The sequence below is a fragment of the Schistocerca serialis genome, chromosome 1, assembly GCF_023864345.2.
Source record: "Schistocerca serialis cubense isolate TAMUIC-IGC-003099 chromosome 1, iqSchSeri2.2, whole genome shotgun sequence".
In the NCBI taxonomy this organism is placed as follows: Eukaryota; Metazoa; Arthropoda; class Insecta; order Orthoptera; family Acrididae; genus Schistocerca; species Schistocerca serialis.
The window spans coordinates 931,277,376-931,303,785 of record NC_064638.1 but is presented as its reverse complement, the minus strand read 5'-3'; the positions used below and the strand labels follow the sequence as shown (position 1 = coordinate 931,303,785).

General features: G+C 39.7%; 1 protein-coding gene across 1 annotated transcript in view; it reads left to right on the top strand.

Annotated features, from left to right (window-relative positions):
- LOC126412501 (general transcription factor IIH subunit 4) overlaps nt 1-26,410 on the top strand; it is a 127,605-nt gene that overhangs the window by 75,420 nt on the left and 25,775 nt on the right. The window contains exon 5 of the mRNA XM_050082128.1: nt 24,396-24,576. Within this exon, the coding sequence (XP_049938085.1) occupies nt 24,396-24,576 (181 nt within the window). The remainder of the gene's footprint in view (nt 1-24,395; nt 24,577-26,410) is intronic.

The window sequence follows — 26,410 nt, the reverse complement described above, 5'->3', positions numbered from 1 at the left end:
GAATAGAAGCTTTCGAAATATGGTACTACAGAAGAATGCTGAAGATTAGATGGGTATATCACATAACTAATGAGGAGGTATTGAGTAGGATTGAGGAGAAGAGGAGTTTGTGGCACAACTTGACTAGAAGAAGGGATCGGTTGGTTGAACATGTTCTGAGGCATCAAGGGATCACCAATTTAGTACTGGAGGGCAGCTTGGAGGGTAAAAATTGTAGAGGGAGACCAAGAGATGAATACACTAAGCTGATTCAGAAGGATGTAGGCTGCAGTAGTTACTGGGAGATGAAGAAGCTTGCACAGGATAGAGTAGCATGGAGAGCTGCATCAAACCAGTCACAGGACTGAAGACGATGACGACAACAACAACAACAACAACAACAACACATGGCTGAGGGTTTCCACCAACTTTCTGACACCTCTGCCTACGAACCTTATACCATATTTACCTGAATCTAACAAGGGAACCTCCCCATCGCACCCACCTCAGATTTAGTTATAAGTTGGAGAGACACGTCCTTTCGTCTACTAATCACACGGTTTTGTGGTGCGGTCGCAAAACACAGACACTAAACTTATTACAGTGAACAGAGACGTCAATGAACGAATGGACAGATCATAACTTTGCAAAAATAAAGAAAAATTTTTCGCTCGAGGGGAGACTTGAACCAAGGACCTCTCGTTCCGTAGCTGCTCATGCTAACGACGAGACCACGGCGCTCCTGTTTTAAGATTATCTTTGATGTTGCCTATGATCGCATGGACTACTCAGTTTGTATATTTGGCTTATTTTTTCATAGTTCCACACAACTTCTTCCTGTTTTCTCGATTGATCTGTGTTCAGTTTTTCAAGGTCTATCCACCGTGGCAACTTATAACTAAATCTGAGGGGGGTGCGATGGGGAGGTTCCCTTGTAAGCCACACTCAGAAAATGAGATACAAAATTCAAGGAAAAAAAAGTATCTGACTCAAAGCTGCACCTGAAAAATGAGACTCGGGGGAGGGGGGGGGGGGAGGGGGGGTTGAAAAGAAGTTGTAGGCTCCACTTCAGAATTTAAACAAAGTTGGTTCATTCTAACATGAGATACAATTTAGATGGAATGGATGAAGATACAGCTACAGTAGTTGGGGGTTCAGTTTGTAAGCTTAGCAGTCGAGCTTAAGCAAGTTTATTTTGTAGATTAAATTACTCTTTAAAACATTTAAAATGGCTTAGCTTATCTGTATAGAAGCTATAGCCATAGATTATTTAAAAATCAATACAAAAGTCCGTTATTATGGTTCATTTTTGACTGTAGCCCTAGACAGCATAAGAATAATATGAATGTAAACATTACATGACACCTATATCAGTTGGCGTTTGCCAGTCTCCCACTCAAGTTTGTTGGGGGCGACAGGAGTTAAATGAGGTAGCAGCTAACACAGAAGAATTTATATTCTTATTATTCTTATGACAAGGAGAGTAAGTGATCTGCAGTTCATAGGAACCATCAATTACCACCAATGCGAGCAGCAATGTCATGATACGATAAACCGCAATCGCGATAGGCTACAATCCAATCTTTATCAAAGTCAGAAACATGATGGTACGCGTTTCTTCCCCTTACACGAGGCACCACAACAACGTTTCACCATGCAACGCCGGTCAACTGCTGTTTGAGCATGAGAAATCTGTAGGAAACTTTCCTCATGTCAGCATGTTGTAGGTGTCGCCACCGGCGCCAAGCTTGTATGAATGCTCTGAAAAGCTAATCATTTGCATGACACAGCATCTTCTTCCTGTCGGTTAAATTTCGCGTCTGTAGCACGTCATCTACGTGGTGTAGCAATTTTAATGGCCAGTAGTGTACTTATTGTATTCATCTATTGGCCTCCCTCTACGATTTTTACCCCCGGCCCACGCTTCCCTCCAGTACTAAATTGGTGATCCATTGATGCCTCAGAATATGTCCTACCAACCGATCCCTGCTCCTAGTGAGGTTGAACCACAAATTTCTGTTCTCCCCAATTCTATTATTCAGTACCTCCTCAATAGTTACATGATCTGCCCACTTAATCTTCTGCATTCTTCAGTAGCACCACACCTCAAAAACTTCTTTTCTCTTCTTGTCTAAACTGTTTATCATCCATGTTTCACTTCCAAACACAGCTACACTCCATACAAATACTTTCAGATAGGACTTCCTGACCCTTATATCTATACTCTATATTAAAAAATTTCTCTTCTTCAGAAGTGTTTTTCTTGCCATTGCCAATCTACATTTTTTATATCCACCCTATTTCGACCAGCATCAGTTATATTGCCTCCCAAGTAGCAAAACTCATCTACTACTTCAAGTGTCTCATTTCCTAATGTAATTCCCTCAGCATCACCTGATTTAATTCAACTACATTCCATTATCCACATTTTGCTGTTGTTGATGTTCATCTTATATCCTTCTTTCAAGGCACTGTCCATTCTATTCACCTGCTCTTCTAGGTCCTTTGCTGTCTCCAACAGAATTACAGTGTCATTGGCAAACCTCAGAGTTTTTATTTCTGTCACCTGAACTTTAATTCCTACTTCAAATTTTTCTTTTGTTTCCTTTACTGCTTGCTCAACATACACATTGAATAACATCCAGGGTAGGCTACAACCCTGCCTCACTCCCGTCTCAACCACTATTTCCTTTTGTGCCCTTGACTCTTATAATTGCTATCTGATTTCTGTACAAACTGTAAATTGACATTCAATCCCTGTATTTTACGCCTGCCACGTTTAGAATTTGAAAGAGAGTATTCCAGTCAACATCGTCAAAAACTTTATCTAGGTTTAAAAATGCAATAAATGTAGATTTCCCTTTCCTTAACCTATCTTCTCCTCCCCCCATGAACCATGGACCTTGCCGTTGGTGGGGAGGCTTGCGTGCCTCAAGGATACAGATAGCCGTACCGTAGGTGCAACCACAACAGAGGGGTATCTGTTGAGAGGCCAGACAAACGTGTGGTTCCTGAAGAGGGGCAGCAGCCTTTTCAGTAGTTGCAGGGGCAACAGTCTGGATGATTGACTGATCTAGCCTTGTAACACTAACCAAAACGGCCTTGCTGTACTGGTACTGCGAACGGCTGAAAGCAGGGGGAAACTACAGCTGTAATTTTTCCCCAGGGCATGCAGCTTTACTGTATGGTTAAATGATGATGGCGTCCTCTTGGGTAAAATATTCCGGAGGTAAAATAGTCCCCCATTCGGATCTCCAGGCGGGGACTACTCAAGAGGACATTGTTATCAGGAGAAAGAAAACTGGCATTCTACGGATTGGAGCGTGGAATGTCAGATCCCTCAATCGGGCAGGTAGGTCAGAAAATTTAAAAAGGGAAATGGATAGGTTAAAGTTAGATATAGTGGGAATTAGTGAAGTTCGGTGGCAGGAGGAACAAGACTTTTGGTCAGGTGAATACAGGGTTATAAATACAAAATCAAATAGGGGTAATGCAGGAGTAGGTTTAATAATGAATAAAAAAATAGGAGTGCGGCTAAGTTACTACAAACAGCATAGTGAACACATTATAGTGGCCAAGATAGACACGAAGCCCATGCCTACTACAGTAGTACAAGTTTATATGCCAACTAGCTCTGCAGATGACGAAGAAATTGAAGAAATGTATGATGAGATAAAAGAAATTATCCAGGTAGTGAAGGGAGACGTAAATTTAATAGTCATGGGTAATGGGAATTCGACAGTAGGAAAAGGGAGAGAAGGAAACATAGTAGGTGAATATGGCTTGGGGCTAAGAAATGAAAGAGGAAGCCGTCTGGTAGAATTTTGCACAGAGCACAACATAATCATGGCTAACACTTGGTTCAAGAATCATAAAAGAAGGTTGTATACATGGAAGAATCCTGGAGACACTAAAAGGTATCAGATAGATTATACGATGGTAAGACAGAGCTTTAGGAACCAGGTTTTAAATTGTAAGACATTTCCAGGGGCAGATGTGGACTCTGACCACAATCTATTGGTTATGAACTGTAGATTAAAACTGAAGAAATTGCAAAAAGGTGGGAATTTAAAGAGATGGGACCTGGATAAACTGACTAAAGGCCGGGCCAGACAGAATGTGGCCTGCCGCTACGACGGACGACGCAGCGGGAGGCTGGACCCGTCAGCGGCCAGGGACGCCACACAGGCAAACGGCCGGAAGGCCGGCCAGCCGGCCGGCCGCAGCGACTCTTGATGCGTCAGCTGTTACATTGTGGAAGTGGCCGAACCCCATTATTGAGCTTGCATACGTAGCGCCATTGTCTTGGCGTTAGACGATTTGGAATCTTCACGCTGGACACATTATCTTTATGCGAGGTTTTTTTTTTTTATGTCAGAAATGAGTAGCACGCACTAGCGATATGAAATGGCACCAAGAAGAGATGTTGGGTGCACAACATTAATAGCAAGCGACAAAGCTTAGGAGAATACCATCGTCTGTGTATTGATCTAGAGTATGACGAAGATAGGTTCTTCAAATATTTTCGTATGTTGCGAGAATATTTCGAGGAAATGCATCGCCTGATAAAAAGGTAGCACCGAGAAGTGCACAACGAACTCAAGAAAGCCACTTGGTACAAGGCACAGACTAGCCATTTGTTTGAGGCAAGTTTTACCATTTGTGGCCTCTTTGTGTTTCAAATAGAAGTCATATAATTATTCCATTTCAGTTTTGCTGTATCATATGAAAGGTTCGGCGGAAGAAATTGCTATCGCACAACGTAGTTGCGAATGGAGTGATAAATTTATCTGCAGTGTTTACGAATACAGCAAACTATAGTAACATCTAGTTCCATATGTCCCGCTAGAGAGAACTTTCTACTTAATAGATTGTTTTGTTTCATTGTATTCATAACATTGTCATTGACTTCAAACAAACATATCTTTGGTCATTAATTTATCTATTCGTTCTATCGGCATAATTGATTTTAATCTTTTCCAGATATTTGACTACAGGCGACAGTCACCAGACCATAGCATTTTCATTTCGGTTAGGACGTTCAACGGTCTCAGAAATTGTGAAACAAGTGTGCCAGGCAATATTGTCTGTTCTACAGCCCAAGTATTTACCTACTCCTGCAACAGAGATGTGGAAGAAATCTGAAGAAGGATTTCTAGAACTTTGGGGGTTTCCGAACTGCCTTGGAAGCATAGACGGAAAGCCTATCAGGTTAAAATGCCCGAAGGATAGTGGATCCCAGTTCTTCTGTTACAAACAGTTCTTTTCGCTTGTTTTTCTGATGATCGTTGATCCATACTACCGAGTTTACAGTAGTTGATACTGGAAGTTATGGACGTCACAGTGACAACACTATTTCTGAGAATTTAGTTTTCTATCGAGGTGTCGAATAGGATTGAGGAGAAGTTTGTGGCACAACTTGACTAGAAGAAGGGATCGGTTGGTAGGACATGTTCTGAGGCATCAAGGGATCACCAATTTAGTATTGGAGGGCAACGTGGAGGGTAGAAATCGTAGAGGGAGACCAAGAGATGAATACACCAAGCAGATTCAGAAGGATGTAGGTTGCAGTAGGTACTGGGAGATGAAGAAGCTTACACAGGATAGAGTAGCATGGAGAGCTGCATCAAACCAGTCTCAGGACTGAAGACCACAACAACAACATCAAAAGTACAGGGCTATTACAAATGATTGAAGAGATTTCATAAATTCACTGTAGCTCCATTCATTGACATATGGTCATGACACACTACAGATACATAGAAAAACTCATAAAGTTTTGTTCGTCTGAAGCCACACTTCAGGTTTCTGCCGCCAGAGCGCTCGAGAGCGCAATGAGACAAAATGGCGACAGGAGCTGAGAAAGCGTATATCGTGCTTGAAATGCACTCACATCAGTCAGTCATAACAGTGCAACGACACTTCAGGACGAAGTTCAACAAAGATCCACCAACTGCTAACTCCATTCGGCGATGGTATGCGCAGTTTAAAGCTTCTGGATGCCTCTGTAAGGGGAAATCAATGGGTCGGCCTGCAGTGAGCGAAGAAACGGTTGAACGCGTGCGGGCAAGTTTCACGCATAGTGATGTGAAAGATCCAGTGTTTAAACCTGCTCTACGAAGAAACGTGCCAGAACTGCGAGCTCGCATCAACAATGCTTTCGAACTCATTGATGGGGACATGCTGCGCCGAGTGTGGGAGGAACTTGATTATCGGCTTGATGTCTGCCGAATCACTAAAGGGGCACATATCGAACATTTGTGAATGCCTAAAAAAACTTTTTGAGTTTTTGTATGTGTGTGCAAAGCATTGTGAAAATATCTCAAATAATAAAGTTCTTGTAGAGCTGTGAAATCGTTTCAATCATTTGTAATAACCCTGTATATCGAGGGCAAAAGTATTCTACCTCCAAATCAGGATCGCTTGTATCATACAAAAAGTTGTATTCTCTCACCTCCTCTATAAGTCTTTCTGTGTGCATGCACTACGAGCTGCAAGACAAAAACCGCCTCACACCGCTGCTTCCAGTGTGACCACAGAGCAGTTGAGTTAGTCAACAGAGGCAAGCAGCCGCTCCGGCTTGCGGCGAATCTGTAACCTGTGACAACCCGGCGGCGGCCGGTGCGGCAGGCCGTATGCCGGTGCGTCAAAGCCGCACTCTGTGTGACCGCGGCCATACAGTAGCAAGCGATTCAACAGTGCGGCCTGCCGGCTGCGGTTCAAGGCCACAGGCCAGACGGCCAGGCCGCATTCTGTCTGGCCAGGCTTTAAACCAGAGGTTGTACAGAGTTTCAGGGACAATATAAGGGAACAATTGACAGGAATGGGGGAAAGAAATACAGTAGAAGAAGAATGGGTAGCTCTGAGGGATGAAGTAGTGAAGGCAGCAGAGGATCAAGTAGGTAAAAAGACGAGGGCTAGTAGAAATCCTTGGGTAACAGAAGAAATATTGAATTTAATTGATGAAAGGAGAAAATATAAAAATGCAGTAAATGAAGCAGGCAAAAAGGAATACAAACGTCTCAAAAATGAGATCGACAGGAAGTGCAGAATGGCTAAGCAGGCATGGCTAGAGGACAAATGTAAGGATGTAGAGGCTTATCTCACTAGGGGTAAGATAGATTCAGCCTACAGGAAAATTAAAGAGACCTTTGGAGAAAAGAGAGCCACTTGTATGAATATCAAGAGCTCAGATGGAAACCCAGTTGTAAGCAAAGAGGAGAAAGCGGAAAGGTGGAAGGAGTATATAGAGGGTCTATACAAGGGCTATGTACTTGAGGACAATATTATGGAAATGGAAGAGGATGTAGATGAAGATGAATTGGGAGATATGATACTGCATGAAGAGTTTGACAGAGCACTGAAAGACCTGAGTCGAAACAAGGCCCCAGGAGTAGACAACATTCCATTGGAACTACTGACGGCCTTGGGATGAAGGATATAATAATTCCAATCCCAAAGAAAGCAGGTGTTGACAGATGTGAAAATTACCGAACTATCAGTTTAATAAGCCACAGCTGCAAAAATACTAACGCGAATTATTTACAGACAAATGGAAAAACTGCTAGAAGCCAACCTCGGGGAAGATCAGTTTGGATTCCGTAGAAATGTCGGAACACGTGAGGCAATACTGACCTTACGACTTATCTTAGAAGAAAGATTAAGGAAAGGCAAACCTACGTTTCTAGCATTTGTAGACTTAGAGAAAGCTTTTGACAATGTTGACTGGACTACTCTCTTTCAAATTCTAAAGGTGGCAGGGGTAAAATACAGGGAGCGAAAGGCTATTTACAATTTGTATAGAAACCAGATGGCAGTTATAAGAGTCGAGGGGCATGAAAGGGAAGCAGTGGTTGGGAAAGGAGTGAAACAGGGTTGGAGCCTTTCCCCAATGTTATTCAATCTATATATTGAGCAAGCAGTAAAGGAAACAAAAGAAAAATTCGGAGTAGGTATTAAAATTCATGGAGAAGAAGTAAAAACTTTGAGGTTCACCGATGACATTGTAATTCTGTCAGAGACAGCAAAGGACTTGGAAGAGCAGTTGAACGGAATGGAGTGTTTTGAAAGGAGGATATAAGATGAACATCAACAAAAGTAAAACAAGGATAATGGAATGTAGTCGAATTAAGTCGGGTGATGCTGCGGGAATTAGATTAGGAAATGAGACACTTAAAGTAGTAAAGGAGTTCTGCTATATGGGGAGCAAAATAACTGATGATGGTCGAAGTAGAGAGGATATAAAATGTAGACTGACAATGGCAAGGAAAGCGTTTCTGAAGAAGAGAAATTTGTTAACATCGAGTATAGATTTAAGTGTCAGGAAGTCGTTTCTGAAAGTATTTGTATGGAGTGTAGCCATGTATGGATGTGAAACATGGACAAAAATAGTTTGGACAAGAAGAGAATAGAAGCTTTCGAAATGTGGTGCTACAGAAGAATGTTGAATGTAAGGTGGGTAGATCACGTAACTAATGAGGAGGTGTGAATAGGATTGGGGAGAAGAGAAGTTTGTGGCACAACTTGACTAGAAGAAGGGATCGGTTGGTAGGACATGTCCTGGGGCATCAAGGGATCACAAATTTAGCATTGGAGGGCAGCGTGGAGGGTAAAAATCGTAGAGGGAGACCAAGAGATGAATGCGCTAAACAGATTCAGAAGGATGTAGGTTGCAGTAGGTACTGGGAGATGAAGGAGCTTGCACAGGATAGATTAGCATGGAGAGCTGCGTTAAACCAGTCTCAGGACTGAAGACCACAACAACAACAACAACAACAACAACCTATCTTCTATGAAAAGTCATAGGGTCAGTACTGCCTCGTGTGTTTCTACATTTCTCTGGAATCCAAACTGATCTTCCCTGAGGTCAGCTTTTACCAGTTTTATCAGTCTTCTGTAAAGGAATCATGTTAGTATTTTGCAACCGTGACTTATTAAACTGATAGTTCGGTAATTTTCACACCTATCAGCACCTGCTTTCATTGGAACTGGAATCACTATATTCCTTTCGAAATATGTGGGTATTTCGCCTGTCTCATACATCTTGCTCACTCGATGGAAGAGTTTCCAAACAATGGAAACTCCAGGTAGGAATGTGAACAGTGTCAGAAAAGACATATTGCTATTTAACGTAAAGAAGACACATCAAGTTGCAGACAGGCATAATTAAAAGACGCTCATATAAGACTTTTGACCGTAGCCTTCGTCATAAAAGACACACACAGACAGGGAGGGGAGAGAAAAAGGAGAGGAGCAGGGAAAGATAGGCGGATTCATTGGCAGGGGGGCTGCAAATAAACAGGGTGGGAGGTGAGATGATAGGACCGAGGGTGTGGAAGCCATTGTCGGGTGGAGTGTGTGGGGACAGTTTATAACTGTAGGTTGAGGCCAGGATGATTATGTGAGCAGAGAATGTGTTTTAAGGATAACTCCCATCTATGCAATTCAGAAAAGCTGGTGGTGGAAGGAAGGATCCAGATGGCTTGGGTAGTGAAGCAGCCATTGACATAAAGTGTGTTACGTTCAGCTGCATGCTGTGCCACAGGGTGGTCTACTTTGCTCTTGGTCACAGTTTGGTGGTGGCTGCTCATCCTGGTGGACAACTGGTTGTTAGTCATACTGATATAAAAAGCTGTGCCGTGATCGCAGTAGAGCTGGTTAATGACATGGCTGCTTTTACGGGTGGCCCAGCCCCTGATGGAGTAGGATAAACCTGTGACAGGACTGCAATAGGAAGTGCTGGGTGGGTAGATTGGGCAAGATTTGGGATTGGGAGTGGCATAGAGATGGACTAGGATGTTGTGGAGGCTGGGTGGGCGACAGAACAGCACTTTAGGAGGTGTGGGAATTATCTTGGGTAGGATGTCCCTCATTTCAAGGCATTGTGATAGGTAGTCAAAGCCTGGCAGAGGATGTGGTTCACTTATTCCGGTCTGAGCTGCCACTGTGTGATGAAGCAGACACTCCTTTGTGGCTAGTTCTCGAGGGTGGTGGGAGGATTGGGGTTGTGAGAGGAAATGGCACAGGAGATCTGTTTGCAGACTAGGTCTGGGGTATAATGCCTGTCTCTGAAGGCCTTGGTGAGACCCACAGCGACTGAGCAAGGGAAGTTTTTTCATTGCAGATATGCCTTTCCATTGCAGATATGCTGTCCCCATGTAGCCAGACTATATTGCAGGGCTTTTTTAATGTGAAATGGATGACAGCTGTCAAAATGCAGGTACTGTTCGTGGTTGGTTGGTTGGTTTAGTGTGGACAGAGGTGCCGATGGAGACCTCCAAGAGGAAGGGGGCACACTAGTTTGAGGAGGACCATGTGAAGCAGATAGGAGAGAAGGTGTTGAGGTTGTGAAGGAACGAAGGTACGTTGTATTGGCCCTTTGAGTCCAGATATTGAAGATATCCTCAATGAACCTGAATCAGACTAGAGGTTTGGTGTTTGGCCTCGAGATGGCCGATAAAAAGGTTGGCATAGGAGGGTGCCATGCAGGTACCCGTGGCTGTGCCACAGATGTGTTTTCTCATTTAAGGGAAGGTATATAAACAAATCCCGTAATTATCCTGGCATCAACCTATGGTAACATACTGTTCCCACACCTTCCACCCAACAGTTTCCAGTCCCTCTGTCCTGTCATCTCATCTCCCACCTTGTTTATTTGCAGCTGTCTGCCAATGCATCCACCTGTCTTCCCTGCTCCTCTCCTTTTTTTGCTCCTTGTTTCCCCACCTCCCTGCCTCACAACCTCCTGATGCTGCACCTGTTGGCATTCGGGTCCGTGCACTCTCCTCCAGATAGTGTTCACCTCTCTCCCCACCCCCTCCAGACTGCTGCTTGCATCCCATATGACGTTGTATTCCGGCCCGAGATGATGGAGTTGGCAGTCATGTGTGTGAGGTGTGCTTGCTTGCTGTTTTGTGTGTGTGTGTGTGTGTGTGTGTGTGTGTGTGTGTGTGTGTAGTGCATATATGTGTCTCTTTCACTGATGAAAGCTGTATGTGTGTGACTTTTAATTGTGCCTGTCTGCAACTTGACATGTCATCTTTACGGTAAGTAGAAGTTTGTCTTTTCTGGCATTGTTAATGGAAGAGTTTTGTCATGGCTGGCTCTCCCAAGGCTGTTAGCAGCTTGGAGCCTTGTTTCAATTTAAGTCTTGCAGTGCTTTGTCGAATTCTTCACACAGTATCATATCTCCCTTCTCATCTTTGTCTCCGTCCTCTTCCATTTCAATAATATTGCCCTCAAGTACATCTCCCTCGTATAGACCCTCTGTATACTCCTTCCACCTTTCTGCCTTCCCTTCTTTGCTTAGGATTGGTTTTCATCTTAGCTCTTGATTTTCATACAGGTGGTTCTCTTTTCTCCAAAGGTCTCTTTAATTTTCCTGTATGTAGCATCGATCTTACCACTAACAATACGTGAGATGGAAAGTTGCTACTCACCATATAGCGGAGATGCTGAGCTGCGATAGGCACAATAAAAAGATTCACACAATCATAGCTTTCGGCCATTAAGGCCTTTGTCAGCAGCAGACACACATACACACACACACTCACACAAGCGCAACTTGCACACACATCTGCAGTCTCAGAGAGCTGAAACTACACTGCGATCAGCAGCACCAGTGCATGATGGGAGTGGCGACTGGGTGGGGGTAAGGAGGAGGCTGGGGTGGGGAGGGGGAGGGATAGTATGGTGGGAGTAGCGGACAGTGAAGTGCTGCAGTTATAGACAGAGTATACAGAGGGTAGGAGAGAAGGTGGGGGGGGGGGGGGGGGGGGTAAGTAGCGGAAAGGAGAGAAATAAAAATAAAAGAAATTAAAATACTGGGTGTGGCGGTGAAATGAGGGCTGTGTAGTGCTGGAATGGGAACATGGAGGGGGTGGGATGGGTGAGGACAGTGACTAACGAAGGTTGAGGCCAGGAGGGTTACATGAACGTAGGTAGGATGTATCGCAGGGAAAGTTCCCACCTGCGCAAGTCAGAAAAGCTGGTGTTGGTGGGAAGGATCCATGTGGCGCAGGCTGTGAAGTAGTCATTGCGATGAGGAGTATTGTGTAGGTTCAGTGGATGGCGGAATACCACGGTAGTAGGGGTTGGAAGGATAGTGGGTAGGACATTTCTCATTTCAGGGCACGACGAGGTAGTCGAAACCGTGGCGGAGAATGTAATTCAGTCGCTCCAGTCCCAGATGGTACTGAGTTAGGAGGGGAATGCTCCTCTGTGGCCGGACTGTGGGACTTTGGTAGGTAGTAGGAGACTGGAAAGATAAGGCAAGGGAGATTTGTTTTTGCACAAGGATGGGAGGATAATTACGGTCAGTGAATGCTTCAGTGAGACCCTCGGTATATTTAGAGAGGGACTGCTCGTCACTGCGGATACGACGACCACTGATGGCTAGGCTGTACAGAAGGGACTTCTTGGTATGAAACGTGTGGCAGCTGTCGGAATGGAGGTATTGCTGGTGGTTAGTAGGTTTTATATGGATGGAGGTACTGATGTAGCCATCTCTGAGGCAGAGGTCAACATCTAGGAAGGTGGCTTGTTGGGTTGAGTAGGACCAGGTGAAGCAAATGGGGGAGAAGTTGTTGAGGTTCTGGAGAAATGTGAATAAGGTGTCCTCACCTTCAATCCAGATAGCAAAGTTGTCATCAATGAATCTGAACCAGATGAGGGGTTTAGGAATCTGGGTTTTTAGGAAGGATTCCTCTAGATGGCCCATGAATAGGTTAGCATAGGATGGTGCCATGTGGGTGCCCATAGCCGTACCCCGGATTTGTTTGTAGGTAGTGCCTTCAAAGGAGAAGTAATTCTGGGTGAGGATATAGTTGGTCATGGAGACTACTGCTGCAAAGGCCTTAATGGCCGAAAGCTATGATTGTGTTAATCTTTTTATTGTGCCTGTCGTGGCTCAGCATCTCCGCTATATGGTGAGTAGCAACTTTCCTTCTTTTGTATTGTTACATTCCATCCTGGATTTTCCATTGTTTGATCAATATTACCACTAGTGATACATGCTTCTACATCATTACATTTGTCCTCTAGCCATTCCTGCTTAGTCACTTTGCACTTCCTGTCGATCTCATTTTGTAGACTTCTGTATTTCCTTTGGCCTGATTCATTTGGTGAATTTTTATGTTTTCTCCTTTCATCAGTTAAATTCATTATCTCCCTGTGTTACGCAAGGATTTCTACTAGCCCCCATCTTTTTACCTACTTGATCCTTTGCTGCCTTTACTATTTTATCTATCAGAGCTATCCATTCTTCTTCTGCTGTACTCCTTTCCCCTTTTCTTGGCAATAGTTTCCTAATGCTCCCTCTGAAACTCCCAAGAATGTCTGGTTCTTTCAATTTATCGAGGTCCCATCTCCTTAATTTCCTATCTTTTGTAATGTCTTCAGTTCATAAACAATAAATTGTGGTCAGAGTCTACATCTACCCTTGCAAATGTCTTTACAATTTAAAATCTGGTTCTAAAATATCTATTTTGCCATTATATAAAATCTGAAACCATTCAGTGTCTCCAGGTCTCTTTCACATAAACAACTTTTCTTTCATGATTCTTAAACCAAGAGTTAGCTATTATTAAATTGTGCTCTGTGCAAAATTCTACCAGGTGGCTTCATCTTTCATTCTTTTCCCCCAGACCATATTCACCTACTACTTTTCCCTGTCATCTTTTTCCTACTCTTGAATTCCAGTCCCCCGTGACTATTAAATTTTTGTGTTCCTTAACTATCTGAATAATTCCTTTTATCTCATCATACATTTCCACAATTTCCTCCTGATGTGCGGAGCTAGTTGGCATATAAACTTGTACTACTGTGTTGGGTGTGAGCTTCATGTCTATCTTGGATACAACAATGCATTCACTATGCTGTTCGTAGTAGCATACCCGTGTTTTGTTATTCATTATTAAACATATTTCTGCATTATCACTATTTGATTTTGTGTTTATGACCCTGTATTTACCTGACCAGATGTCCTGTTCCTCCTGCCACTTAACTTCGTTAATTCCCACTATGTCCAACTCTAACCTACCTGCCCAATTAAGAGATCTGACATTCCACACTACAATCTGTAGAATGCCTTCCTCCTGAGTAGTCTCCACCTGGAGATCTAAATAGGGGACTATTTTACCTCCAGAATATTTTACCCAAGAAGATGCCATCATCATTGAACCATGCAGTAAAGCTGCTTGCCCTCGGAAAAAATTATGACTGTAGTTTCCTCTTACTTTCAGCCGTTTGCAGTACCAGCACAACAAGGCCTTTTTGGTTGTTGGTATGCGGCCAGATCAGTCAATCATATGTAATGTTGCTCCTGCAACTACTGAAAAGGCCATTGCCCTCTTCGTGAAACACATTTGTCTATCTCTCAGCATACACCCCTCCATTGTGGTTACACCTACAGTACATCTCTATCGCTCTCACCACCAATGGCAGGGTCCATGATTCATGTGGGGGAGGGGATGGAAAAGAACTGAAAGTTAATAAATTATAAAAGTATATAGAACAATATGCATCTAACTAAGAGAATGACGTCCACCTTGAAATTTATTTTGCATTATGTTAAGTTGTGCAAAATTCTAATTAGTGACTTAATTAAATATTGAGGGGTGTCCTCTAATTTGGAAAAAAAATATAACCACAAAAATACAATGTCAAAGTTCACAATCTAACAAGTATGGGCAAATTTTCTCTGTAAAATTGTATGTCTGAACTTTCAGTGTCATTTATCTTGCAAGTTAATTAGTTACAGGCAATTCAAATTATGTTCTTACGAAGATCAGAATGACTCCTTTCTAATGAACAGTAGCAATACTTCAGGTTCTGCTGATTAGCTCATAATGATTTCCAGTTTGCATATTTAGTAGAACTTTCAGTTAGTCATAACTTTTAATTAATCAAGCTGTTTGTAAAACTAATTGCGTCACTGAAATCGGCAGTTTCAGTAGAACCAATGGTATTATAAATTTAAGTGCATTTTGGCTAAATAATACTTGAAATATTCATGTACATAGTACATATTTTGTGCGCTACTGTATTAAAAATAGTGTGAAAAATGGAAAAAATTTGTTATTAGTGGGACTAAAAGATGTAACAGGTGTGTAGAGTTCCTAGCTTGATACATCTCAAACAATCATCCATTTTCCATTGATTGTTCATACATTAAAGTACTCCACTGTGATGGTCTTCTATTGTATATTTGTTGCTCCCTCAGCTCTATTGCCAAATTGTCTAGTATCCTAATCAATTGTAGCGTGTGTAAGACTTTTGCATGAGACATAACTGTATGTTCCAACTTAAGAGTGAAGTGTTGATTTATTGTGCATTTGTATATTTATAGTCTCTCTTTTCACACAAAAATCATTCCTAAAATGAGTGGGGATCATTTTGGAAAAACACACACATCTACTATTGTGACAATTTATGAAAAAAAATATTGCTGTGTTGCAGATTTCAGTGACAGATAAATTGTCTTCAGCTAAATAGTTGTAAAGGTTGTAGAACTGGTGGCAGCATATCAAAGTACCTAGTTTTGACCAGTTTACATGATGATCAAAAATACTTTTATTTGCAATGCCTTTGTGACTTAAAAAAAATAAAAATGATAGCAAATAAAACTTGAGAAGTATTAATGTGCATTATAATTCCAGAATGGGGATTACCCAGTCTGGTTGATCTGTATATCAGCTCAAGGCAGATATCAGATGTAACATTGTCACCATAGCACTATGATTGCCACCATAGCACTATGATTGCTTCATACTGCAGACATAGTAAGTTGAAAGAAAGGTGCGTATAATGCAGTTGTCAAGTTCCATCACTTGCAGTATTATACACTTACACAAGTTTGTAACTTTCCATATAAGTTTCACAAATTTAAGTTACTGTGCATAATTTATCTCGTAAGACTGCAAAGTGACAAAAACATAACGATGCCTATTCTTTTTTCCGAGTAAGAGAAAAGTGAAATTCCCTTTTTGTATTTCTGTTTTATGCAGTACTTTTAAAGTTAAACTGATGCATCTGGTTGAGGTTGGGTGTTGTGTTATTAAATTAAATTTAAGCTATTGCCAGATGCGAGCCGGAAATCGCACTAAAACTACATCACTTCTCTTCGAATGCATGCTGGTATGCAAACAGAATGAATGAAATAGTTAGAAACAGTGTTGGATGCAGAAATAATGATCAGACACTATGATCAACTCAGAGAAGGGACACAGCTGTTGTGTGTGCTCTGATGTGACAGCTCATCTTGCACTAGGAGTGCTATGTTGCTCACAACATCACATCAGTATTTTTCTTTAAAATAGCATGTAGTGTATTGTGCAAACGTAAAGTATGAGATATTGTTGAGGAGCTATTGTCATAACAATGCAGTGACCGAGCAATCTAATGCAAAGTGTGGCAATTCATGGAGCTGGGTTAGATTCCTGCTTAGTACCAACATTTTCTATTTTACTTAATTTTTTCATTTTAATTTATTATTCACAGTGTTAAACTGTTAGTTATCTCATTTAGAATATATTCAAACAATTCAATTTATATATGTAAAATTAATGTATTCCGTTTAGTTACAGTTTACTATCCAAATCATTAAAATTTACTATCCATGTAAATCAAAAGGCTCTAGGCTATCAGTGGTAAAAAAAGCACATATATTCAGAAATTCGGTATGAAAGTGTTTTCTGTAGACAATTTGCTAAATTTCTGGAGGAGAAAATGAGTTTAAAGGGGTTAGGCAGATGACTTCAAACTTAAATCTAACAGCAGAGGGCATGGGATGAGGCTCACCGATTTGGCTGAATTTCAAAATACTTTGGAAATATTTTCATTGCCTTCTTAGGTGTCGAGAACCAATCCCTAAGCTCAAAGACTCAAACCTTCATGACAATCTGTGATGAAGCAAGCTGGGAAAATTTTGATTCCCCTCTTGTTTTGCCATCTGCCTCCTTAAATTTGTTTTGTTACTTTTAAATATTAACCATTAGTATAGGTGAATATAATCTGCATTTTCATAAAAGAGAAAGGTTGGCCCTCGGTTTTAAAGAATATAACACCAGATCTAATTTTGTGCTTAGTTGTATTTATGTAATTGATTTTCTAGTTTATTTTGACTATTTCTAGTTAGTATCTTTCATTACAGTGATTGTTTGGTAACTTAAATTCTATTGTTGACATATAAAGAAATATAAATTCTGTACTAATTATAAACATTTGGAAAACGAAATGCTAGTAATCTTAAAGTATCTATTTGGTTCTGTTCAAAAATGTGTTAGCAAATCCATCCCTTCATTAATTCCAAAGTAATTAAGAGTTTTGTCAAAAGTATTGTTTACATAATGATATATGTTAATTTCATCATTTAAACAGATAATTCGGCCTAACTCTTGCAGCAGAAGAAACTGATGAAAGAACAAATTTTTCGATGTATTCAGTTAATTTAATGAGTTTTAATTGTAATTTCTGTAAATTTAACCTAGAATAAAGTGTAGTTTCGGCACCTGTTATTGTGAGGATATGTAAGGGCCCGATTTTTGGTTCCGAAACAGTCAGCCGATGGCAGAGTTTCAGCCAAGGAACCTATGTTGGAGAGAACAACAACAATGCGTCTGTGAAATAAGTGTCACACAATAGGCCGTGTGTTAAAACAATGGCAGTGACTGTTTCCATGCGTACCTTTCTGTTCTTCAAGAACCGTGAACTTTGTGGTTAGGTAGATGTTCAGTAGGAAACTATTGTTGCAATATGTGGAGGTTCGCCTGAAAACTATTAATGAGGCTTATCAAAAGTTATAACAATAGTGCACTGGCCAAATAACTGTGTATTATTGGGAGGGTGTGAAAAGTTATATTAAAAGACTGTGAAACACAACTGTGCGTCTGTTGGCTACATTATTTACTGTAGTCAGTGTCCAAATTACAAACACCATTTTCAGCCAGTGTAGCAACGCAGTACGTCGACACCAAGGACAACAAACAGAGAGAAATAAAGCAGGTGGAACCGCTAAAAGTAGAGAAGAAATTTTTCCCCAACTATCAAAGAAATTGTATAAGACATTAAAACCTTATAAAACTAGTGGAGAATACTGTGTTAAAGCAGAACTTTTGAAATGGTATCTACCAAAAATAAAAAATGGGCTAAAATTAATCGTTGAGAAAACTTGGAAAACAGAAAAACTACCATCCATCCACCACATAGAGAGAGGCAAGAAACATAATGTTAACTACTACTCAGGAACTTCTTTAAAACCAGTTGCATATAACTTATTTTCCGAGATTATACTAAACAGACTAGAAATGATGCTGCACTGAAATTTAGGAGAATATCAAGATGGTTCTAGGAAGGGCAGACCATGTACTGAACAAATATTTAATCTGAAGTCAGTCATTTTCCACAGATTACTGAATTCAGAAATGTTCGTTGATTTCCAAAAGACCATTGATTCCATTGGCAGAAACTATAGATAAAATAAAACTGTGTGAGTAGAAGCAGGTTGATGGCCTTTTCAAGTTTCTAGAATATTTCAATTGAGAAAAGGTGAACTACTATCTAAAGATTTATGTTTTTGCTTGTGTCTGTGCGATTGGATATGGATGTGTGTGCGAGTGTATACCTGTCCTTTTTTCCCCCTAAGGTAAGTCTTTCTGCTCCCGGGATTGGAATGACTCCTTACCCTCTCCCTTAAAACCCACATCCTTTCGTCTTTCCCTCTCCTTCCCTCTTTCCTGATGAAGCAACCATTGGTTGCGAAAGCTTGAATTTTATGTGTATGTTTGTGTTTGTTTGTGTACCTATCGACCTGCCAGCGCTTTCGTTTGGTAGGTCACATCATCTTTGTTTTTAGATTTATGTTTTGAGTATGTCAAATTTTTGAGAAGCAGTGCTGAGTGGTCTACTGCAGTACTGGCAATTCGTGGACCACTGGTACCAACATCCCCCTCCAGTGTTAAACTAAAGTTATAAAATTTAAAATTATTGAGACAGTTCAGTTTAGATGCTTAAAATTAGTATATTCAATTTAGTTATGATTACTATCCTTGTAACTAAAAAGGGCATAGGCCACCACATTGTAACACATTGGTATAATTTTGTATGAGCCGCCACTTTTAAATTCTCTGACTTGCTCTAAGGTTCACAAAACATTGATAAATGTACTCACATACTGTGAATATATTTCGTCTGTTTAATGCAGCTGTAGATCATTGGCAGTGTGTGAAGGACATTGCATAGTAAAATACAGACATTGCAAAATTTGTAAAATAATAATAATAATAATAATTTTTTTATTATTATTTTGAGCTTTTCCTCATTACAGAGGCTTATCTTCAACATAATAATTTACTTGGAAATTACAATACAAACAATAAACGTTCTTAAACTATGTTTTCAGAATATTCCTCCAGGTGATTCGATTTTGTGTTTCCTCTTCCTCTGCGCCCATTCTCCTCATTGTGTGCTGTACATTTTAGAGCCAGGTGGTCATAGGTCGTCTTCTTCTTCTTCTCCTCCCCTCCAGTTCCCACTAAATAAAACGAACCAGACTGAGAAAGATGAAAATTTACCTTTTAATATTGACAGCCTACAAGACGAAAGTATCAGAACACTCTTTGCGGCCAGGATGGAGAGGAAACTGGTTGAATCATTTGAAGGAAATACAGAGGAAATATATGACTATATAAAAGCTAATGTGAAAATCATAGCAACAGAGGTGTTGGGTAAAAAAGATAGCAACCACAACCTTGCAGCAGAGTGGTGGTCAGAGGAACTAGAGGTCCTCGTTAGAGTAAAATGAAATGCGTTCCTTCAGTGGTTGAATGATAAATCAGAAGAAACAAGATCAATATACAAGGAAAAGAAGAATGAAGTGATGAAAAAAATAAGGATGGCAAAAAATGAAGCATGGGAAAGAACATTTGCCAAGGTGAATAGCAAATTAGGATTTGGGAGAGCAAAAGAAGCATGGTCAGTATTAAAAGGGCTTCAACAGGATACAAAAAGCAAAACTAATCTCCAACTGATAACACAAAAGGAATGGGAAGAGTATTCCCAAAAATTATTAAATGAGGACAGAGAAGAATATGTAGAAGAAGGAACATTGGAAGAAAAAGGACATGAAGATGATGAGATCCAAATTTTAGAAAGTGAAGTACTTCAGACGTTGAGAACAGGAAAGAATGGTAAACCACCGGGACCAGGCAATTTCAATCTGGAGTGTCTGAAATATGGTGGTGACAAAATTGTGAAACTGATAACACAGCTCTTCAACAAGATGATACATGTAGATTCAATACCCAATGAGATGAAGCTAGGTTACATTAATACAATATTTAAGAAAGGGGATCGGAAAATTTGTTCAAACTATCGAGGAATTTGTGTTACAAACACATTAATGAGAATTTTTGCGAAAGTAATTAAAAACAAACTGGAAAAAAATTTTAGAACCCAAGAAGAACAATGTGGATTCATGGCTGGGAGATCATGTGTAGACCATATTTTCACATTATGACAGATTTAGGAGAAACATAGGGAAAAATAAAAAAAAATATAGGATTAATTTTCATAGATCTAGAAAAAGCGTATGATACTGTTCCAAGAAAATTACTTTGGAGAGCACTACATATGGCACACATAAACCCTTCCTTGATTAAAATAATACAACAGATGTATAAAGATAACATTTGCCAAGTGAAAGTTGGTAATAAACTCACAGAAATTTAGAACAAGCAAAGGCCTTTTACAGGACTGTCCCATGTCACCATCATTATTTAAAATCTATATAGATATTAGCCTTAGAACATGGTCTCGTAAATGTAATAGTACGGAATTAGAAAAAAGAGATGGAGTTTATCTACATCATTTATTGTTTTCTGATGATCAAGTAGTCGTAGCACAAGATGGAAGATGCTAACTATATGTGCAATCAACTAGCAGTAGCATACAAAACTTGGGGTTTGAAGATTAATTACCAAAAAACAGAATACTTGACTAATGATTCAGATGAGCTATACATTGAAGGAAAGAAAATCAAAAAGATAAACACTTTCTGTTATTTGGGATCAATTTTAGAAATCGAGGGAAAATCAGATTCAGAAATCAATAAAAGAGTTAGTAGCGGACGGAGGGTCATTGGGATGCTTAACTCAGTCTTATGGAGCAGGAATGTAATGAACAGAACTAAAAAATTAATATACAAATCCATATTAGAGAGTGTGGTTCTGTATGGAACGGAGACCTGGACAATTAACATGAAGCACATTAAAAAAATTACAAGCTCTAGAGATGGACTTCTGGAGAAGATCGGCAAGAATCTCCAGGAAAGAAAAGATAAGGAACACCGAAATAATAAGGAGAATGGAAATAAAAGGAAGAATATATGACGTAATGGGTAGGAAGAAATTACAGTGGTATGGGCGTGTACGACAAATGGAGAAAACCAGAATCCCAAAATTAATAATAATAATAATAATTGTGAGCAGAAGTATTCAGAATAGTTTTTCACTGCATTTTATCAGTAAAATTTTTCTTGTTTCTGAATTATCATTTATTATTTTCTCTCCATCAGCTCACTAGTTCCAGGTCAGAAGAAACCTGAACATTTTTCTCTATTTTGTCCAAAAAGTGAGTAATGAAGCAGATCTTGGTCAGTTGCATTTGTGACCCACCTCACTAACTAGGAGAAGTAGTGTCACCTCAAGTTTCATGCAATTACCTATGCATGCTAACCATAGCTTTAAGATTGATTAACATAAGGGAGGTGAATGTTAGTCCTCCATCCTCTGCAACGTAAGAGGAGTGATCAAAAAGTAACAGGATTTTTTTAATTTTGTATGCTTTATACATCTGATTTTTCAAACAAACAAAAAATCAATCTTGTTGGTACACATGTTCCTGATATATGTTTGCATTTTCAGCTGTTTTAAATATTTAGTTTATTGTTGGCAGTCAAAAAGGTTATACATGTTTTCGAGTGCTCGGTGAATTTTTGTTGTTCAATAAAGGTGGATCGAAAAATTTACATTAAATTTTACTTGAGAAATGATATAGAGTGCCACACAACATTCAAAATGTTGATTATGGCTTTTGGAAAATCTAGTATGAGTAAGCCAAGAATTTATGAGTGGTATAAACATTTCAAAGTGGGTTAAGAAGACATTGAAGATGATGACTGCACTGGATGGCCTAGTGCATCAATTACTGATGATGACATTGTGGAAGAAATAAAAAAAAATGGTTCTGCAAAATAGCCTTGTTCACATCAAAGATGTTGCTGATGTTGTCAGTATATGTCAGTAAATTGCCAAGCAATTTTTTCAGTTGTTTTGGGCATGAAATGTGTAGCAGCAAAGTACAAGGGTTGACTGAAAAGTAATGCCTCCAGCTTCATAACTATTCAACAGTTGGCAGCATTGGTATGCAGCAGGTAGTGGCTTGTTCCATAGCCTCTTCTCTACAGGTCCAGTTGGTGGGAACTCTCAGCACTGAACGGTTGTGTTGTGACAGTGTGAAGTATGGAACCCTGCACAGACGGTCTGTCAATGCGATTTAAGCAACTTGCAGTCATTACATTCTTGATGACAGAAGGTGTCACCCCAAAGGAAATTCATCAGAGAATGAAAGCAGTTTATGGTGATTGTGTTGACGTGAGTATGTGCATCATTGGGCGAGTAAGTTTAAAGATGTTGATGCGGGAACACCTGACATGCATGACAAACAGAGAGTTGGACATCCTGTGACAGCATGGTGTTATCCATGTTGATTTCCTTGATCGTGGAACAACAGTAAATTCAGAGTGTTACATCACAATGCTGCAAACTCTGAAACAACGGCTAACAGGGGTCCAAAAGGAAAAGGGAAATGTTTTCCTGCAGCATGACAATGCCAAACCACACACTTCATGTGCCAACACAGCAGAACTTCAGAGACTGAATCTCACCACCATACGATATCCTCCACACAGTCCAGATTAGCACCGTCTGACTTCCATCTGTTCTCGATAATGAAAGACAATCTGAGGGGACATCATTATGCTTCTGATGAAGACACTGAGAGAACTGTGAGACTGTGATTGTGGAAACAGTGTTGCTTCTTCTTTGACTGCTTCAGAAAACTTGTTCATCGTTGGCAGAAATGTATCCAATTATCTGGTTATTATGTGGAAAAGTGAATATTGGTAATTAAAGATCACATTCTAAGAATCCTTAGAATGTTTGATTTATTAAGATATTCCCATCCAAACCCAATTAACGAAGGTTGAGGCATTACTTTTCATTCAACCCTCGTATATTCTGAAGTGGCTGAATATCAACCAACAACAAAGTTATGTAGACATTGCTCAGGAATTATTGAATGAAATCGATGATGATCCAGAACTTCTAAAGAACGTTATAAGAGGTGATGAAACATGGGTATACGGGTATGAGATTGACACCAAGGGCCAATCATCTCATTGGAAACTGCCAGAAGAACCAAGACCAAAATAATTCAACAAGTTCGATCACATGTGAAGGTTCCTCTCACTGTTTTCTTAGATTGAAATGTGATAGGGCATCATGGGTTCCTGCTTACAGTCATAGTCAATAAGGATTACTATCTGGAAGTTATGTGCCATTTGTGTGAAATAATCCAAAGAAAATGACCAGAATTGTGGCAAAACAACTTGTGGAAATTGCATCACAATAATACTCCTTCGCACACCGCAATGCTTTTTTGTGATTTTTGGCAAAAAACAAAATTGTTATGTTGTCTCAGCTACCGTATTCTATGGACATGGTCCCCAACAACTTCTTTCTAATCCTGAAGCTGAAGAGATCTATGAAGGATGTCATTTTGCCATCACTGATGAGATAAAAACAGAATTACTGAAAGAGCTGAACACAATAAAAAAAGTTAGTTCCAGAAGTGCTTCCAAGATTGAAAAAAGTCCTGGCACAAGTATATTACGTCTGAGGAGGGTTACTTCGAAAAGGGCAAAGTTTCTGTTGATGAATAAATAAAGATTTTTTTAAGAAAAACAAAAATACTTGATGGTACCTTATGTACTTTACTGGACAGAGCCCCTCCCCTCTCCACTGCCTCCCTCCATTTCCACTCCTTGCTGCTTCTAACAGAAAATAACAAAAAGTGGGAAGGTAATATACCTATGAAGAAATTATGGAAATAGGCATCTTAAAATTCAGGATATACAGTAGAACAAAACGTTTGCTTGTATTATCATGACACACTTCTCAGTTGCTAATGAAAATGTTTTTCGTACTTACAGTAATTGTTCCTTTCTATCGCCCTGCTCCTCCTAAGTCTCTTCACTTCACAACTCCTATTCTTTGTTTACACATTTAATTATTGCTGTGAAGAAATCCTCATGAACAAATATTTGTTATTAAATTTGTTGGTGTAATAATTTCACTTTATAGAGATGAAGCCGATGGGAGCCCTGTTATAACAAGAGATGGATTTCAGTTCCTGTTACTGGACACTGCATCACAAGTCTGGTACTTTATACTGCAGTACTTGGACACTGTTGAAACTCGTGGATTGGACTTAGTCGATTGCTTGACCTTTCTTTTCCAACTCAGCTTCAGTACCATGGGTAAGGTAAGCTAATATAGCTAGTAGGTGTCCAAGAATTTCACATAAACATATTTTTATCTTGATAATATTGGTATAAAATATGGATTTGTGAGGGTTCTATATTCAATATGAGAATGCTACATAAGCTTAACGAAGTATGATATTGTGGCACTACATTAGAGAAATGGTTTCAAGATTTCCATTGATATTTATGTCCCTTGGTGTAGGTATTGCCTCACCCCTCCTCCAAATCTATTCCTCCAGTGGTGTGGCACACTTTCCACATGTTGTTGTCCTTTACAGGTAGACTGCCTGTGGCTTTGCTTTTGGCATTTAAAATATCTCATTGGGGTTGGATTATAGGGCCACATCGGAAGATGTGTAAATCAAGTCTATATGTATTCAGGCAGAAATGGTAAGTTAATCACAGGTATAAGGTCAGCACTTTCTTGAAATTATAGTAGATCATTTACATAATCTTTTACGCACTGCACATTCCCACATACATTAGTATTTCCTCAGATATATACTGTCCATCTGTTGGTGAGGTACTTGCACACAACAAAATGCTTACTAAAGACCAGATAAACGTTGTTCTTCAAATTATGTATGTTTTGGCAGGCTGTTTGCTCACTTGGATGGTATGACAATGCGTAGCTCATCGCTTCACCTGGACTCGACAACTTCAAACTCGAACCTCACTGACTTTTACTCTCTTAGTACTAGGGATACTTGACAATCAATTTTGCCTAAAAACGACCTGTGTGAGGCAAAAATATGTTTTGTCATTGGTTAAGGGATTGTGGATTCCTTACAATCTCATGAGGCAAAACCAGGTAAATCTGACTGCATAATTGTGTTCCCCCTTCTAAGATACTTTATCAAAACAGGGCAGCCACCAACCTTCTGAGTACTCTTTAAGGATACAGGGTACTTTTCGGCTCAGTATTATGTAAAAATCAACACCTATTTCTTTCAGGCACTGTTTATGATGTATATGTTTTACAGATTGTTGATATCAGGTAGTGCAGCATATTTTCTAAACAAATTAGAAGTATTTTGAATATTTTTGAAGCTGCTTAGGGTTATAAAAAAATATTACAAAGAAATTGATGCAATTTTTTTCCAAAATGCTTCCTCAAAATTTTATGTACCATTTAATCCAATGTTGTACATTTAAAGGGGACCAAGTTTTTACCAGATATGCATGACGTTGATGGCTGAGGTACTAGACTATTTAATTCCACCTGTTATGTATGTTAAAAAGATAAAAAATATCACATCTTACATTTTAATTGTTATAATTTTTTGTAATAAAATTGTTATTTTTTCTATAATTTAGTTGATTCTGCAATAAAGCTTAGGTCTACTACATAAGTTTGGACTATTGCAAGTTACAGAAAAAAATTAAAACAATGCTTTATAAACTTTAGGAAATATTTATACCTGAATTCTGAAAAATACAACTTGCAGGAAATTGCGAATGAAGATATGAATCCAACATCTTCAAGCTTCCTCTTGGCGTTTCTTTTAGCACTTCTTGCTTCTTTGGTAACTTGAAGAGCAAATCTTTCAGTTTCATGCACCCATTGTCTGCCACACGCAAGCAGTTGGTCTTCTGTATTAGAGGCACATTTTATGCCTAAATGTCTCAGGACTTCCAACCTTCGTATCACTCCATCATTGAAACATATCACTGCGTCTAGTACACCAACTTTTAATGTATTTAGTTGTACAAAAACATTCTTGGGTAATCTTTCCCATGTGCATTGGTTGAAACTTTCATTTGTATTCTGAGTGCCCCCATGAAGACATTTACTAAGCAAAACAGAATCACTCGGGTCTCTAAAAATTGGTT